General features: G+C 51.7%; 2 protein-coding genes across 3 annotated transcripts in view; one reads left to right on the plus strand and one right to left on the minus strand.

The window, feature by feature from the left end:
• The window catches only part of LOC120317510 (zinc finger protein 501-like), a 661069-nt gene that overhangs the window by 459343 nt on the left and 187693 nt on the right, over positions 1 to 14033 (minus strand). The window lies entirely within an intron of this gene.
• NOTCH1 (notch receptor 1) overlaps positions 1 to 14033 on the plus strand; it is a 103966-nt gene that overhangs the window by 43929 nt on the left and 46004 nt on the right. For both annotated transcript variants that reach the window (XM_039364155.1, XM_039364156.1), the window contains exons 4-9: positions 640 to 978; positions 3483 to 3605; positions 5999 to 6232; positions 8250 to 8405; positions 10464 to 10649; positions 12852 to 12965. In XM_039364155.1, coding sequence (XP_039220089.1) covers positions 640 to 978; positions 3483 to 3605; positions 5999 to 6232; positions 8250 to 8405; positions 10464 to 10649; positions 12852 to 12965 — 1152 coding nt within the window. The remainder of the gene's footprint in view (positions 1 to 639; positions 979 to 3482; positions 3606 to 5998; positions 6233 to 8249; positions 8406 to 10463; positions 10650 to 12851; positions 12966 to 14033) is intronic.

A 14033-nucleotide genomic window follows, 5' to 3' on the forward strand; every position in this document is an offset into this window, starting at 1 on the left:
GGACCGACTTCTTGATATCCAGTTCCCACTCCCCTCCCCCTAAGTATGTTGGCAAGCTAAGAAGCAGTAATGGTGGCGACAGCATAAGCGTGCTTCGAACCTGACACCATTTCCATTTTTCAAAGGTTTCTCTCCACGAAAGAGAGAAGCCTGCCTTGTGTACCCTTGACTATTTAGACCAGTGCTTCTTAAACTTGTCAACTTTTACGATATCTGCATTCGACTCCCAGAACTCTCCATTCCGCAAGGGTCACTGGGAATCGAAGCCCCCTCATCTTAAAAGTTGTCGACTTTGAAAAACACTGCTTTAACTGGTTCTGCCTGTCATGGGGGAGGTGGAAGAGAAAGGGTGCAGGCTCCTTAGAGCAGGGACAGACACTGTCCTCGTTTAAAAATGTTTAATTCTTGCATCAAGGTATCCCTGTAGAGAAAAACCCTACAATGGAAGAAATAAGAGTCAGGCAGAAAAAATGTACATTTTTAAAGAAGCCCGTGAAAATTGAATAAAGCCGTTTGCAACTCTTTAAAAGCATTAAAAAGATTAGCCCTGAAAAAAGGGAGCTTTTGGGGTCCTATTTGTGGCATTTCTGGGCTCTGAAGGTTTGGCTGAAGCCAGATGTCCGTCTCTTTGGCCTGCAGGCAAGACGTGTCAGCAGGCGGATCCCTGTGCCTCTAACCCATGTGCCAACGGCGGCCAGTGCGTGCCCTTTGAGTCCAGCTATGTGTGCAGGTGCCCGCAGGGCTTCCACGGGGCCACCTGCAAGGAAGACCTGAACGAGTGCAGCCGGACACCCCCCATCTGCAAGAACGGCGGGACCTGCGTCAACGAGATCGGCTCCTACCAGTGTCACTGCCGGCCGGCCTACACGGGCTCCAATTGCGAGCACCTCTACGTGCCCTGCAACCCCTCGCATTGCCAGAACGGGGGCACCTGCCAGCAGACGGGAGATGTGGCCTACGAGTGCACCTGCCTTGCAGGTATGCTGGCCTGCCTGGGCTCTCTCTTCAGCTAACCCAGGGGTGTCAAACCCGCGACGTGTCGCGACGTATCGTGACTTTTTTTCCCCCGTGGTCGGCAATGGGGTGGGCGCGGTTTCACCACGGCGCATCCGGCCCGCAGGCCGGCAGTGGACACCCCTGCTCTAACCCCTGCCTGACCCAGGAGCGATACGGAGGGCATCTGTGGACGCCGTGTTCCAAAAGCTCAGCTGGCGTGGTCCCAGCACTCGTGGGAGAGATTTGGCAACCTCATAAGTTTTCGGCCGACTCCTTTTATTTTGCGTAGCCCTTGCCTTCACAGAGTACCCTGGCCCAACCCTAATTTCTTCGCATCCTGACTTGGTTGTCCCTCCCTCCCCCTTTTCCTACAATGCCCCCATTTGCATTCCAGGCTCCTCTCCTCTGCATGGTCTTCTGCAGGATGCTGGGATACTTGAAACAGCCATTAGCAAATAGGACACATCTACAGCTCACAGACCTCTTGACTGGTTCTGCTCCGTGGCTTTTTCCTTGAGAGAGTTGGGATCTATGGAAAAGCCATATAAGGAAATGGAAATAGCCGCTGCTGTGTTCCTGGCAGCCAGCTTGGGATGGGGGGGGGGAGGGCTGGACCACCCCAGACAGACCTTCACTTTCTATTGCAGTGAAACTTCATCCCTTGCAGGGGATATGTCAGTGATGATGGATAGGCATCAAATCATGAAGAAGAAAACCAGCTAACCTTAGCTCTGACCGTGATTAGTACAACTGGGAAACGGCAACAACCACAACAACATATAATAAAGAATACACAAAGTAGCACCTAGAACCCATTAATCGAAAAAGCCCCACGACCATCCCTAGTCTGTTTCTTGGAAGGTGCTTCGCAATAGAACAAACTAGGGGTTGACAGCTTTTGTGTTTTTCAACTGCGGAAACTAAAAGGGTATGGACCTCAACTTCCACAATTCCCCAGTCAACATGTTGGCTGGGAATTCTGGGAGCTGAAGTCCCCAAAAGCTGCTAAGACTGAGAAACATTGACCTAAAGAAGTTGGCCTTGATCTGTTTGATGATCAACTCGGTGCTGGCTAAAAATGTAAGGATCTGGAATTGCAAAATTCTCAGAAAGCCCTAATCCAGGGAAGGCTGGATTATTTACCTCAAGGGTCTTCAAGCTTGGCCCTTTTATGACTGTGGACTTCAACTCCCAGAATTCCTCAGCCAGGCACGCTGGCTGAGGAATTCTGGGAGTCGGTCCACGAGTCATAAAAGGGCCCTGATTTACTTCACTGTTACAGGTTGATGGGTTACTTCCCCTGTGTTGGATTTCCCCTTTGTGGCTTCCTGTCTTTTGGGACTCGGATGCTGGTCTGTTGTGGGTCAGATGTGGGCCGTTCTCTGCAGGGGGGGGTTCTTGATGGCAGGAAAGCTGTGAAGCTCCAGTTCTTGGCCTCGTTCAGAGACAGCTTTGTCTGGTTGGCATATCGGTGCATGCAAGAAAAAAAACATTTTTTCTTGACTAGGAAGAACACAGGAAGCAAAGCTGGTCCAGCTCTGTTAGGTAGCCCAGGAGAGCAGAAGCCAGAGACGCATTTGTCCAACTCAATTAGCACTAAATTAATAGGTGGATGGGGGACCACTAGGAAACCCAGAGTCAAAGTGGCACTGAAATCAAATTTCAGGCTGACCTCGTTTAGTAACTGCCTGTTTTAGCCCCCATTCTGGGTAACAACAAACAGGGAGTGAAAAGTATCTGGGCAACCAATCCTTGCATTTATAACTTTTGCAGGTTGTCCCAGCAAAGGAAAGCTAAAATAAGATCAGAAGCCCAGTGGCAGTTTCTCTGTTTTGCTTAAGGACTGAGCTGTCGGTCTCCACCCTGGCTGTTAAATGAGGACTCCTTGTAAATCAGTGCTGCTCAACCTTGACCATTTTAAGGCATGTGGACTTCAACTCCCAGAATTCCACAGCCAGCAATGGATTTCAGGAAGTTGGCATGGATAAAAGGTTGAAATGTTGGAATAATGGGAAGATGTCTTTTTATTCAGTTCATCTAGTGCAGTGTTTCTCAACCTTGACAGTTTTAAGGCATTAAAGCAATGCTGGCTGTGGAATTCTGGGAGTTGAAGTCCATATGCCTTAAAATGGTCAAGGTTGAGAAACACTGCTGTAAATAATGTCAGAGAAATAGAAAGGAAAACCCAAAGCTGTAGGCTAGACTGGGAAATTTAGGAAAACAAAAGGCAGAAGAGGATGGTGAAAATCTTTTCCATACTGTTGCTAAGACAACCCCATTAAATAAAACGGGCACCTTGTCCCGGAGTCAAGCGCTCCATTTAGCTCCAGTTCGTCTGCCCGGACTGGCAGCGGCTTCTGGAGAAGGGGGTCTCCTGCTGCCCTGCCTGGGGTCTCCCGCCAAGAAAACTGGGTCTTGATCCAGGTTTGGGGCCCTGGGGTTTTCCTTCCATCTCACCTGTCCTTTTGCCCCTTCTCGGCCGGCAGGCTTCGCGGGCCAGAACTGTGAAGAGAATCTTGACGACTGTCCCGGAAACAGCTGCAGGAACGGAGGGACCTGTGTGGACGGGGTGAACACCTACAACTGCCAGTGCCCATCTGAGTGGACAGGTGAGGATGCACGGACGGGAGGGTGGAAAAAATCAGAGACACCCGCCCCCCAAAGAGAGGAAAGTCAGGCTTTGCCCCAGGTGGAGGTGGGGATGGCGTTGGGCGTGAACTTTTTCTCTCTTGTTGTTGTTGTTAATTGCGAAGTCGTGTCCGACCCATGGCGACCCCATGGACCACGTTCCTCCAGGCCTTCCTGTCCTCTACCATCTTCTGGAGTCCACTTAAGCTCACGCCTACTGTTTCAGTGACTCCATCCAGCCACCTCATTCTCTGTCGTCCCCTTCTTCTCTTGCCCTCCATCTTTCCCAGCATCAGGCTCTTCTCCAGGGAGTCCTTCCTTCTCATTAGGTGGCCAAAGTCTTTGAGTTTCAACTTCAGGATCTGGCCTTCTAAAGAGCAGTCGGGGTTGATCTCTTCTAGGACTGACAGTTTGAACGCCTTGCAGTCCAGGGGACTCGCAGGAGTCTTCTCCAGCACCAGAGTTCAAAGGCCTCCATTCTTTGGCGCTCAGCCTTTCTTATGGTCCAACTTTCACAACCATACATTGCAACTGGGAAAACCATGACCTGGACTGTATGCACTTTTGTTGGCAGGTTTCTCTCTTAGCCAAATTTGAAATCCCACCACCAGCATTTTTTTTTAAAAAAAAAACATGTTTTGTTGTTTCTAGAATTAAGGATCTGAAAGCAAGACAGCAGTCCTTTGGAGGCTTCCTTACAATTCACGAGACCCTTCCCCCTCCGCAATTTCCTTGTCTTGCCATATTCCCAGGTTGCAAGGAAAACACCCGAGCGATTCAGAGACACTCGTCTGGAAAGACGAGGTTGGGGGATGGCATCACTCACCTTAGGCTCAGCTGACCTGGGATTGCGTTTCAGACAGACCGTACAGGTGGCGAGTCCTTGACTCACAACTGTAAGGGAGCCTGCCCATCACAGTCGCAAGTGGGGACGGCCGTCAAATGGGCCTGTCACACGACCAGCCTGGGTTTATGACCTTTTTGGCAGAGGTCATTAAGCAAATCAGGGTCCCTAGTGGAATCACCGTGGCTTTTCCCTGAGGGCGTAGTTTTGCGGAAAACCGGAAATAAGTGCTGGTTTTCAGCAAAACCTTCGTAAAAGACGGTCATGTGACCGCGGGATGCCAAAAAGGAACACACCGTGGGGCCAAGCGTCCAGTTTGGTCATGTGACTGTGGGGGGGGGACACGACCCTCAGGGCTTTGAATCTGAGCCATAAGTAACCCCAAGGTGGGCGTGTCCTAACTTCAAACGGTCATTAAGCAATCAGTCGTAGGGCGAGGACTTCATTGCATTAAAACAGTGGTTCTCAACCTGTGGGTCGGGACCCCATTTGGGGTCGAACGACCATTTCACGGGGGTCGCCAAACAACGCAGTCCGCCATTTCCCCCCCCCTTTTCCTTAGCTGTGCTACTCCCTTTTATTCTATTGGCTTTTGAAAGCCAATAGAATAGACTCTCTTGAATAGAGTCTAATTCTATTGGCTTTCCAAAGCCAATAGGAATTGTCCAGGCTGTCTCTGCCCTGCTGAGCCCGCCAAAAGTCCCATTCTGCAAACGGTGCTGCACCAGTTGAGTAGTCCTCGACTTACGACCGGTTGAGTAATCCTCGACGTACATCCGGTTGGGGGTCGCGGCATTAAAAAGAACAGAAACCCAAAGAAATGCATGCAAAAATATACGTGAATTTTCAAAGGTTTAAAAAAAACAAAAAACCCTTGGCCACTATATCGGAAAAATAAAGGTCAAAAACATTCTTGATCGCCTGTCATAAAAAATGCAGAGTGTGGCTGCAAGCGTGTGTGTGCTGAAGAGGACGGGGGCGCTTCGTGCTCAAGCCAGCAGACGTCGTTCTGTTTTCGAGCCTCAATACAGGTGGTCGTTGAGTTACGACCACAGTCCAGCCCAAAATTTCTGTTGTTAAGCGAGACGTTGGCGAAGTGAGTTTTGCCCCATTTTACGCCCTTTCTCGCTACAGTTGTTAAGTGAAGCACATCAGTTCTTAAGTCAGTAACCCAGTTGTTAAGTGAACCTGGCTCCCCCCCACATGGACTTTGCTTGTTGGAAGGGCGCAACAGAGGATCACGTGACCCCCATGGGACGCTGCAACCGTCTGAATTTTGATCACATGACCTTGGGGATGCTCCAATGGTCGTAAGTGTGAAAAGAGGTCATAAGTCCCTTTTCCTAGTGCCGTTGTAACTTCAAACGGTGTCTGAATGAGCTGTCGTAAGTTGAGCACCCCTGGGTAGCCCTTCCTGCTCTTCTCCTGGGAGGGCCGTAGAGAGGTTGACCTGCACCAGTTGGGGGTCTTCCTCACCTCCCCCCCCCAGCCCCGCGAATAACTTGATCAGCCCGGTTCTTTCCCTTCTAGGCCAGTATTGTGCTGAAGATGTGGATGAGTGTCAGTTAATCCCCAATGCTTGCCAGAACGGCGGCACCTGCCACAACACCCACGGGGGCTACAACTGTGTCTGTGTCAACGGCTGGATGGGCGAGGACTGCAGCGAGAACATTGACGACTGCGCCAGTGCCGCTTGCTCCCCAGGGGCCACGTGCCATGACCGGGTGGCCTCTTTCTATTGCGAGTGCCCACATGGGCGGACAGGTGCGTATCCAAGGGAGAGACACAAAGAACGGTGGCAGGAATTGGGTAGGGCCAGTCTAGAGAAAAGATAGGACGAGGGGGGACATGATAGCAGTCTTCCAGTATTTTATTTTATTCTTAAAATTTATAAGCCGCCCCACTCCCGCAGGACTCTGGGCAGCTAACAATAAAACACCATAAAACATGACAAAACAAACAGTAAAATAACAGTCATCCAGGGGTCAGATTTTATAAACCCCAGGCCTGCCGGAAAAGCCGGGTCTTAAGCAGCTTACGGAAAACCAACAGGGTGGGAGCGGTCCTAATCTCCGGGGGGAGCTGGTTCCAAGACGTGGGTGCCATCACAGAGAAGGCCCTCCTCCGCGGCCCCGCCAAATGGCACTGCTTGGCCGACGGGACCCGAAGGAGACCCAGCCTGTGGGATCTAACCGGACGAAGGGAACTATGAGGTAGTAGGCGGTCTCGCAGATAGCCTGGCCCTGAGCCATATAGGGCTTTAAAGGTAATAACCCACACCTTGAATTGGACCCGGAGACCAATAGGCAACCAGTGCAGCTCACGGAGGATAGGTGTAACGTGGGTGTTTGAGGGGCTGCCACAAAAAAGAGGGGGATCAAGTTATTCTCCAAAGCTCCAGAGAGCAGGACAAGAAACAATGGAAGGAAACTAATCCAGGAGAGACGCAACCTGGAATTAAGGAGAAACTTCCTAACAGTGAGGACAATTAACCAGTGGAACAGCTTCTTGCCTTCAGACATTGTGGACGCTTCATCCCTGGAGGCTTGTAAGAAGAGACTGGACAGCCACTTGTCTGAAATGGTATAGGGTCTCCTGCTTGGGCAGGGGGCTGGACTAGAAGACCTCTAAGGCCCCTTCCAGCTCGGTCATTAGCTGCTTCTTTTGAAGCCGTGCCAGGCTGGTGGGGGCAGGGGGCTTCATTCCCAGCAACGTTCCTGCCGCTTTCGATGGGAGAGTGCAGCCATGTCACTTTTGCGGCAGGTTGCATAGCCTTCCCCTACCTGCTTCCCTCTAGAGGTGCTAAGAATACAGGAGCCCGCTAGGAATTCTGGGAGTTGCAGTCCTAAAATATTTGCTGAGGTTATGGAAGAAAAAGAGGGAGTGGCACAGTGGCCTAGAGGTGAAAATGCTCGCCTAACACTTGGGGGGAAGGCTGAGAATTCAATCCCAGGCAGCGACAGATGTTTCTCTATCAGGGCACAACGAGAAAATATCTACTACAAACTCTGCTTAGGTGTCAGGAAGGGCATCTGGTCAGTAAACGCTCAGCTCCAATTAGTCGCCTGACTCCATCCTGATAGGAAAAGGTTACAGGACCGTAAAAAGAAGAAAAAGAAAAAGTACGAACAAGAGGGTGGCTAGCCCCTGCATTCTCAGAGGTCTCCAGATGTTGCCATTGGTCCACAGCCCAATTCCAGCTGCCGGGAGTGTACCAGCTTACTATGTTGGCACAGGCCAGGCACTCTGCGACCGTGTCTCCCAACTCCCTTAAGCCAGGTCTCTTTGCTGCCGTTCACCCAGCATAATAATTAGCACTCTTTTTTTTTTCTTCCTCTGTTCGGTCTGTCCAGTTTTTGGAAACTGCCTGGACTCCCCACAGTTTTCTTGAGAAGGTTTTTCCGAAGTGATTTGCCGTTGCTTCCTTCCTGGCTTGACTGGCCTGAGATAACCCAGCTGGATTTTTGCCCAAGGCACGACTAGAACTCACCACCTCCTGTTTTCTAGAGCCGTGGCTTAACCCCAGCACCAAACTGGGTCTCAGCTAGCGCTAACTTGCTACTATTTTCCTGGCTTTGCCAGTAAATTAAGCCCAGATGGAGACGGTTCAGTCCAGCATCCAGGCGGGCAATTCAACAGCCAGGTTGCCTCCCTTGTGGCAGTGGGGCCATTGATTGTCTGTTGGTTAGCCTGCGCTGCAGATGGATGGTGGAGCATCTTTGTGTGTGTGTGTGTGTATGTGTCCCTTTCTCTTTCTGAGTCCGCCCTCCGCCCTCTGCAGGTTTGCTGTGCCACCTGGACGACGCCTGCATCAGCAACCCTTGCAACGAAGGTTCGAACTGCGATACCAACCCGGTCACCGGGAGGGCCATCTGCACCTGCCCCTCGGGGTACACGGGGCCCGCCTGCAACCTGGACGTGGACGAATGCTTGCTGGGTAAGGAGGCTACCTTCCGCCTTGCGCACTGGGGCCAGGGGCACCGGGTGGGTGTGGGACCCGTGGAGCTGGCCCTGCTGACGCTGGCGCGGAAGGAAAGTCTGGTGGGGAACTGGAACAGAAAACTGGAGGCAGGGCGCCCCTTGGGAAATTTGGGGCCCAGAAAAGGCAACCTGTGAATTTTTCTTTTTATTTATTTATTAATAAAATTTATATGCCGCCCAATCCCTAGAGCAGGGGTAGGCCACCTTGGCTCTTTTATGACTCGTGGACTTCAACTCCCAGAATTCCTGAGCCAGCATGGCTCAGCTTGGAAACCTCTCCCTTTCCCCTCAGCATGGCTGGCTCAGGAATTCTGGGAGTTGAAGTCCACGAGTCATAAAAGGGCCAAGGTTGCCTACCCCTGTCCTAAGTCCTCCTGTTCTAAGCGGTGAGCCTCCTAGACCAGAGGTGGGCAACCTTGGCTCTTTTATGACTCGTGGACTTCAATTCCCAGAATTCCTGAGCCAGCACAGCTCTGCTTGGAAACCTCTCCCTTTCCCCTCAGCATGGCTGGCTCAGGAATTCTGGGAGTTAGTCCACAAGTCATAAAAGAGCTAAGGTTGCCTACCCCTGCCCTAGGGACTCAGGGCGGCGTACAAAATTAAAACAACAGGTATAACAATTAAAAATGAATACATTCACACAGCATGTCCCAATCGAATCCCGCCCCCCCTCCCCCCAGGGACATCAACCCCAGGCCTGCCAGAACAGGAGAGTTTTCTTAAAGGCCGGCAAGGTGGGAGTAGTTCGAATCTTGGGGGGAAATTGATTCCACCACGTCGGAGCCACCACAGAAAAGGCCCTTCCCCGAGGGCCCGCCAGCCGACATTGCCTGGCCGACGGGACCTGAAGGAGGCCCAATTTGTGGGACCTCACCGGTCTCTGGGAACTATGCGGCAGTATGCGGTCCTGTAAGTAACCTGGTCCTATGCCATGAAGGGCTTTAAAGGTGACAACCAACACCTTGAATTGCGTCCGGAGACCCACAGGTCATTAAGTTCATTTGCCGCCCATCTTGCCCTTTGAGGGGACTCTGAATCTAAGCGGTGTCAATTTGAAATTCATCAGCTCGTCAATTTGCTTCATGAGGGTTCCTTAACCTCCAAACATTTTATGAGACAAGGAGGATGAAATATATACTACTTTTAACTAATGGCAGTACGGATAATAATACCATCGACCCCTCGGAGAGTTCCATTGGAGCTTGGGGGGGGGTCAGTATTGACTCCTTTGAGGAACCCCAATTTGGGTGACCCAATCCAACAGGCCAGCAGCAGCCGTCTTCCTTTGGCCCAGTCAGGATGGGGGGGGCTTCTATTTACAAGGGGGAGGAAGCCTTGCAGCTGGAAAAGATGGGGCTTTTGTTTGCCCCCCCCCCATAATACAGGTAGTCCTCGGCTTACACCAGTTCATTTAGTGACCGTTCAAAGTTACAACGACCACTTTTACCCTTACAGCCGTTTCGGCACACACACACCCTCCCCGGGGTCACGTGATCAAAATTCAGATGCTGGGGAACTGGCTCCTATTTATGACCGTCACAGTGTCCCAGGCCGGGGGGGGGGGGATGATAGGATCCTTTTTGGCGACGCTCTGACAAACAAAGTCAACGGGGAAGGAGTCAGATTCATTTAACAACCGTGCGGCCCGACTTAAGAACTTGGGCGCTTCATTTAACGACTGGGGTGGGAAAGGAGGGAGCGAAAATAGGGAGCAAGACAGATGTCTTCACTTAACAGGTGTCTCCACTTAACGGCAGAAATTTTGGGCTCTGTTGCGGTCGTAAGTTAAGGACTACCTGGGTTTGGTGGAAGATTGCATGTGCCTCGTTTGCTGCAGTGCTGGTTGGACCAGAAAGACTGGACAGACAGACTGCTTTGGAATGGGGTGTGTGTGTGTGAAACGAGGACAAGGGAAAGACTCGGATAAGGACCTCTTGTAGCCCTCCTGGCTGTTCACACAGCACCGTCCAGGCACGGTGCCTCACCTCTTCTTTCCTCCACTGGCCGGACACAGGTGCCAACCCCTGCGAGCACGCTGGGAAATGCCTCAACACGGAGGGCTCCTTCCAGTGTCAATGCCAGGCGGGCTACTCGGGCCCACGCTGCGAGATCGACGTCAACGAGTGCTCCTCCAACCCTTGCCAGAACGATGCCACCTGCTTGGACCAAATCGGGGTCTTCCAGTGCATTTGCATGCCAGGTAACCCTGCCCGCCCTTCCGGGCACCGTGGTGGGCGAGTGGCGGAGGAGAAGAGGTGGCCTTGCACTCCTGTAGTACTGGGCTTGGTTTCGTAACTGCGCCATGTTTCGGGCTGCCCTCTGGTCCAGGCCCCTGGCAAGGGGGACGGCGCTGCTCCCTACGAGCCTGGGTAGGGCTGGAGCCAGGGGTGGGATTCAGATAGGCGAGCAGCCGGTTCTCTGCGTGGAGGCCACTTCCGGAAGTCCGTTCAGGGCCTGGGCAACCAAAAATTAGCTACCGGTTCTGCCGATGTGGTGCGAACCGGTGGAATCCCACCACTGCGCTGGAGCGGTGGTGGGTGAGCCAGGACCAAAATGGCTCTGGAGTCCTTTTGAACCAGGCAGGGTTGCTGCATTTGCACACCACGCCAAGCGCAGCTAAAGGCGCCAGATTGCGCTGCTTTGCCAGGTTGCTTCGTGGAACCACTTCAGGCGGGGAACTACAGGCTGCCAACTCCAAGAAACGAGGCAGCTGACAGCAGAATAAATGAACCCAACAAACTGGATTTGGGGAACAGCCACAAAAAGGCCAAGCCAGGTTTTTAAAAATCCCGATTTTTAGCAGCGACCCTGCCCCTTGGTCTTTAACTGGCATGATTCAGCATCCCGGATGAAGTCAGCTGATGGTGTGTGTGTGTGTGAGAGAGAGAGGGAGAGAGAGAGAGAGAGAGAGAGAGAGAGAGAGAGAGAGAGAGAGAGAGAGAGAGAGAGAATATCTCGTGCTATGCCCTGTTTTTCCAATTTCTTCCTTGCTCCTTCCTTCCCACTTGCCCCTGCTTTACAAAGGCCCGAATTGATCCCTTGGCGAGAGCATTGGGCATGAAGTGGCTGAGCTGGCCAGCCTCTAACCACAGCTCAGAGGACTTAAAACCTCACTCAGGGAGCCTCAGAGACACTGGAAGGGTTTGTTTCTGTGTGCCCTAAGGTTGGCACCGGGCTGCCCGGCCCTTCAGCAAAGCGACCCAAAGGAGGATGTGAAGCAGCTCTCTCGTTAAGGCAGAGTGGGAAGGCTTAGCTGCAAAAAGCGGGCAGGGTGAGGGCGCACCACAAGATTTTGTCTCGACACTCCTTGGTCTGACACGAGTCTGAGCCCAACAGGGGCTGTTTTCATAAAGCCACAGAGGGGATGGGGACAGGTTGCCTTGGGTCTTGACCAGTTGAGTAAGAAATTATAAGATAAGATAAGATAAGATAAGATAAGACAGTGATGGCGGACCTTTTAGAGACCGAATGCCCAAACTGCAACCCAAAACCCACTTATGCATCATCGGGTGCCCGGTGGGTATGGCCCATTGGGTGAATGTGGCCATTGGGTGGGCGTGGGCCATTGGGTGGACATGGCTGCAGTGGTAATGGCAGACTGGGTGGGACTAAAAAGTTCAATCAATCAATTCCAACTTTGCAAGATCTTTTTTTTCCCCCGCGAGAAATTGAAATTGATTGATTGATTGAATTTTTTTTTTTGCACACAGCAGTGGAGGCCTAAAGCGAAAAGGTTTTATAAAACCCAGCTGAAGGCCTAGGACTGGGGCGACGGCGCGTGTGCCCACAGAGAGGGCTCTGAGTGGCGCCTCTGGCACGCGTGCCACAGGTTCGCCATCCCAGAGATAAAATAACCTTTATTGTCATTTTTTTTACTGTGGGCGCAACGGCACAAATGAAATTTAGCTGCCCGCTCTGTGAAACACATACATGACACACCCCTCAAACATAGTATGTATAACCTATGTATAGACCCACACTCCTACATATCCATAGCGAATAAATATGACATACTATCCATCTTGAATATTTAACGGAAGGAGGAAGCTTGAGAGTTCACAAGGTTAATGCTGTATGGAATGAAACTATAAACTATTATGTTTATAGGTCTTTGGTTATTCGGGTTTTCTCCCACGTAAAATTGGAAGTGTCTTGGCGACGTTTCGACGAAGTCTCATTCGTCATCTTCAGGCTGGTGCTTTCGGCTTCGTGCTTCTAGGAGCAATGTGTGGTTGTAGCTGTGTTTCCTCCTTTTAACTGCCAGTGGGGGTATTATATATGTATAGAATCTTAAGCAACGGTGGGCAGTTCACCATTGCAACCACAGCAACTGTTTTGCCAATGGAAAAAGAGACTCCATTTCTCTCCCCCCCCCATTCACCACCCTTTCTCCTTCCTGCAGGCTACGAGGGTGTGTACTGTGAAATCAACACGGACGAGTGTGCCAGCAGCCCCTGTCTGCACAACGGGAACTGCGTGGACAAGATCAACGAGTTTGCTTGCCTGTGCCCTGTGGGTACGTGCAGTGGGGAGCTGGGAGGGGGGGCTTAGAGAAGCCAATTGATCTTTGCCTATAGCACAAAGCTCTTTGTAGTGGAATTAATCCCCTGGCCCAGAGGCAATGCGGAGGCTGGCGGGTTTAAGCCCAGCCAAAGGGGGCAGTTGGGGAACTGGCCAAGGGGTGTGTGTGGATCTTTTGCCTTGAGCTATTTAGCGGAGAAGGCGGTGTGCTGGGGAGGGCTCTTAAAGTTCTGAAATAAGGCATGGTTGGGAAGGAAAGCCTCCATGTCCAGCAGCTGTCTATCTCTGGATCCCCATCTTACGGGTGGGGAGAGGCACAAGGGTTGACCATAGGGGGAAGGCGTTATTTTTTAACGAACTTTTTAGAAGATTAGCAGGTGGAAAGGTGTCTCTTTTTTGGGGGGGGGGGACACAAAGAATTGCAAGGACACTGTCACAGCCTCTTCAGTGGTCGCCAGTTCTTTGTTTTGGAGTCTTAGCTGTCCTGTGTAGAGCAGTGGTTCTCAACCTTTTTAATGCCGCGACCCCCCAACCGGTCGTAAGTCGAGGACTACTCAACCGGTCGTAAGTCGAGGACTACTCAACTGGTGCAGCACAGTTTGCAGAATGGGACTTTTGGTGGGCTCAGCAGAGCAGAGACAGCCTGGACAATTCCTATTGGCTTTGGAAAGCCAGTAGAATTAGACTCTAATTGGCTTTCAAAAGCCAATTCCTATTGGCTTTTGAAAGCCAATAGAATAAAAGGGAGGAGCACAGCTAAGGAAAAGGGGGGGAAAATGGCGGACTGCGTTGTTTGGAGACCCCCGTGAAATGGTCGTTCGACCCCAAATGGGGTCCCCACCCACAGGTTGAGAACCACTGGTGTAGAGGATGCCTGGGATGGGGTTGTCCCCCCCGTAGCATTTATGAACAGGGCAGAAAGAGAAAAGACGAAGGGGTTTCATTGGTGCCCCCCTTGATGCCTCCCTAGCTCAGCCCAAAATAGGGGGGGGGGGTTTAGCCTGGTGGTGGAAAGGAAAGTGGGTGAAGAGAGCAAGTGAAGACTTAGGCACCGACAGGAGGG

Source organism: Crotalus tigris, unplaced genomic scaffold (genome assembly GCF_016545835.1).
Source record: "Crotalus tigris isolate CLP2741 ecotype Arizona unplaced genomic scaffold, ASM1654583v1 scf7180000019692.1526454, whole genome shotgun sequence".
NCBI lineage: Eukaryota > Metazoa > Chordata > Lepidosauria > Squamata > Viperidae > Crotalus > Crotalus tigris.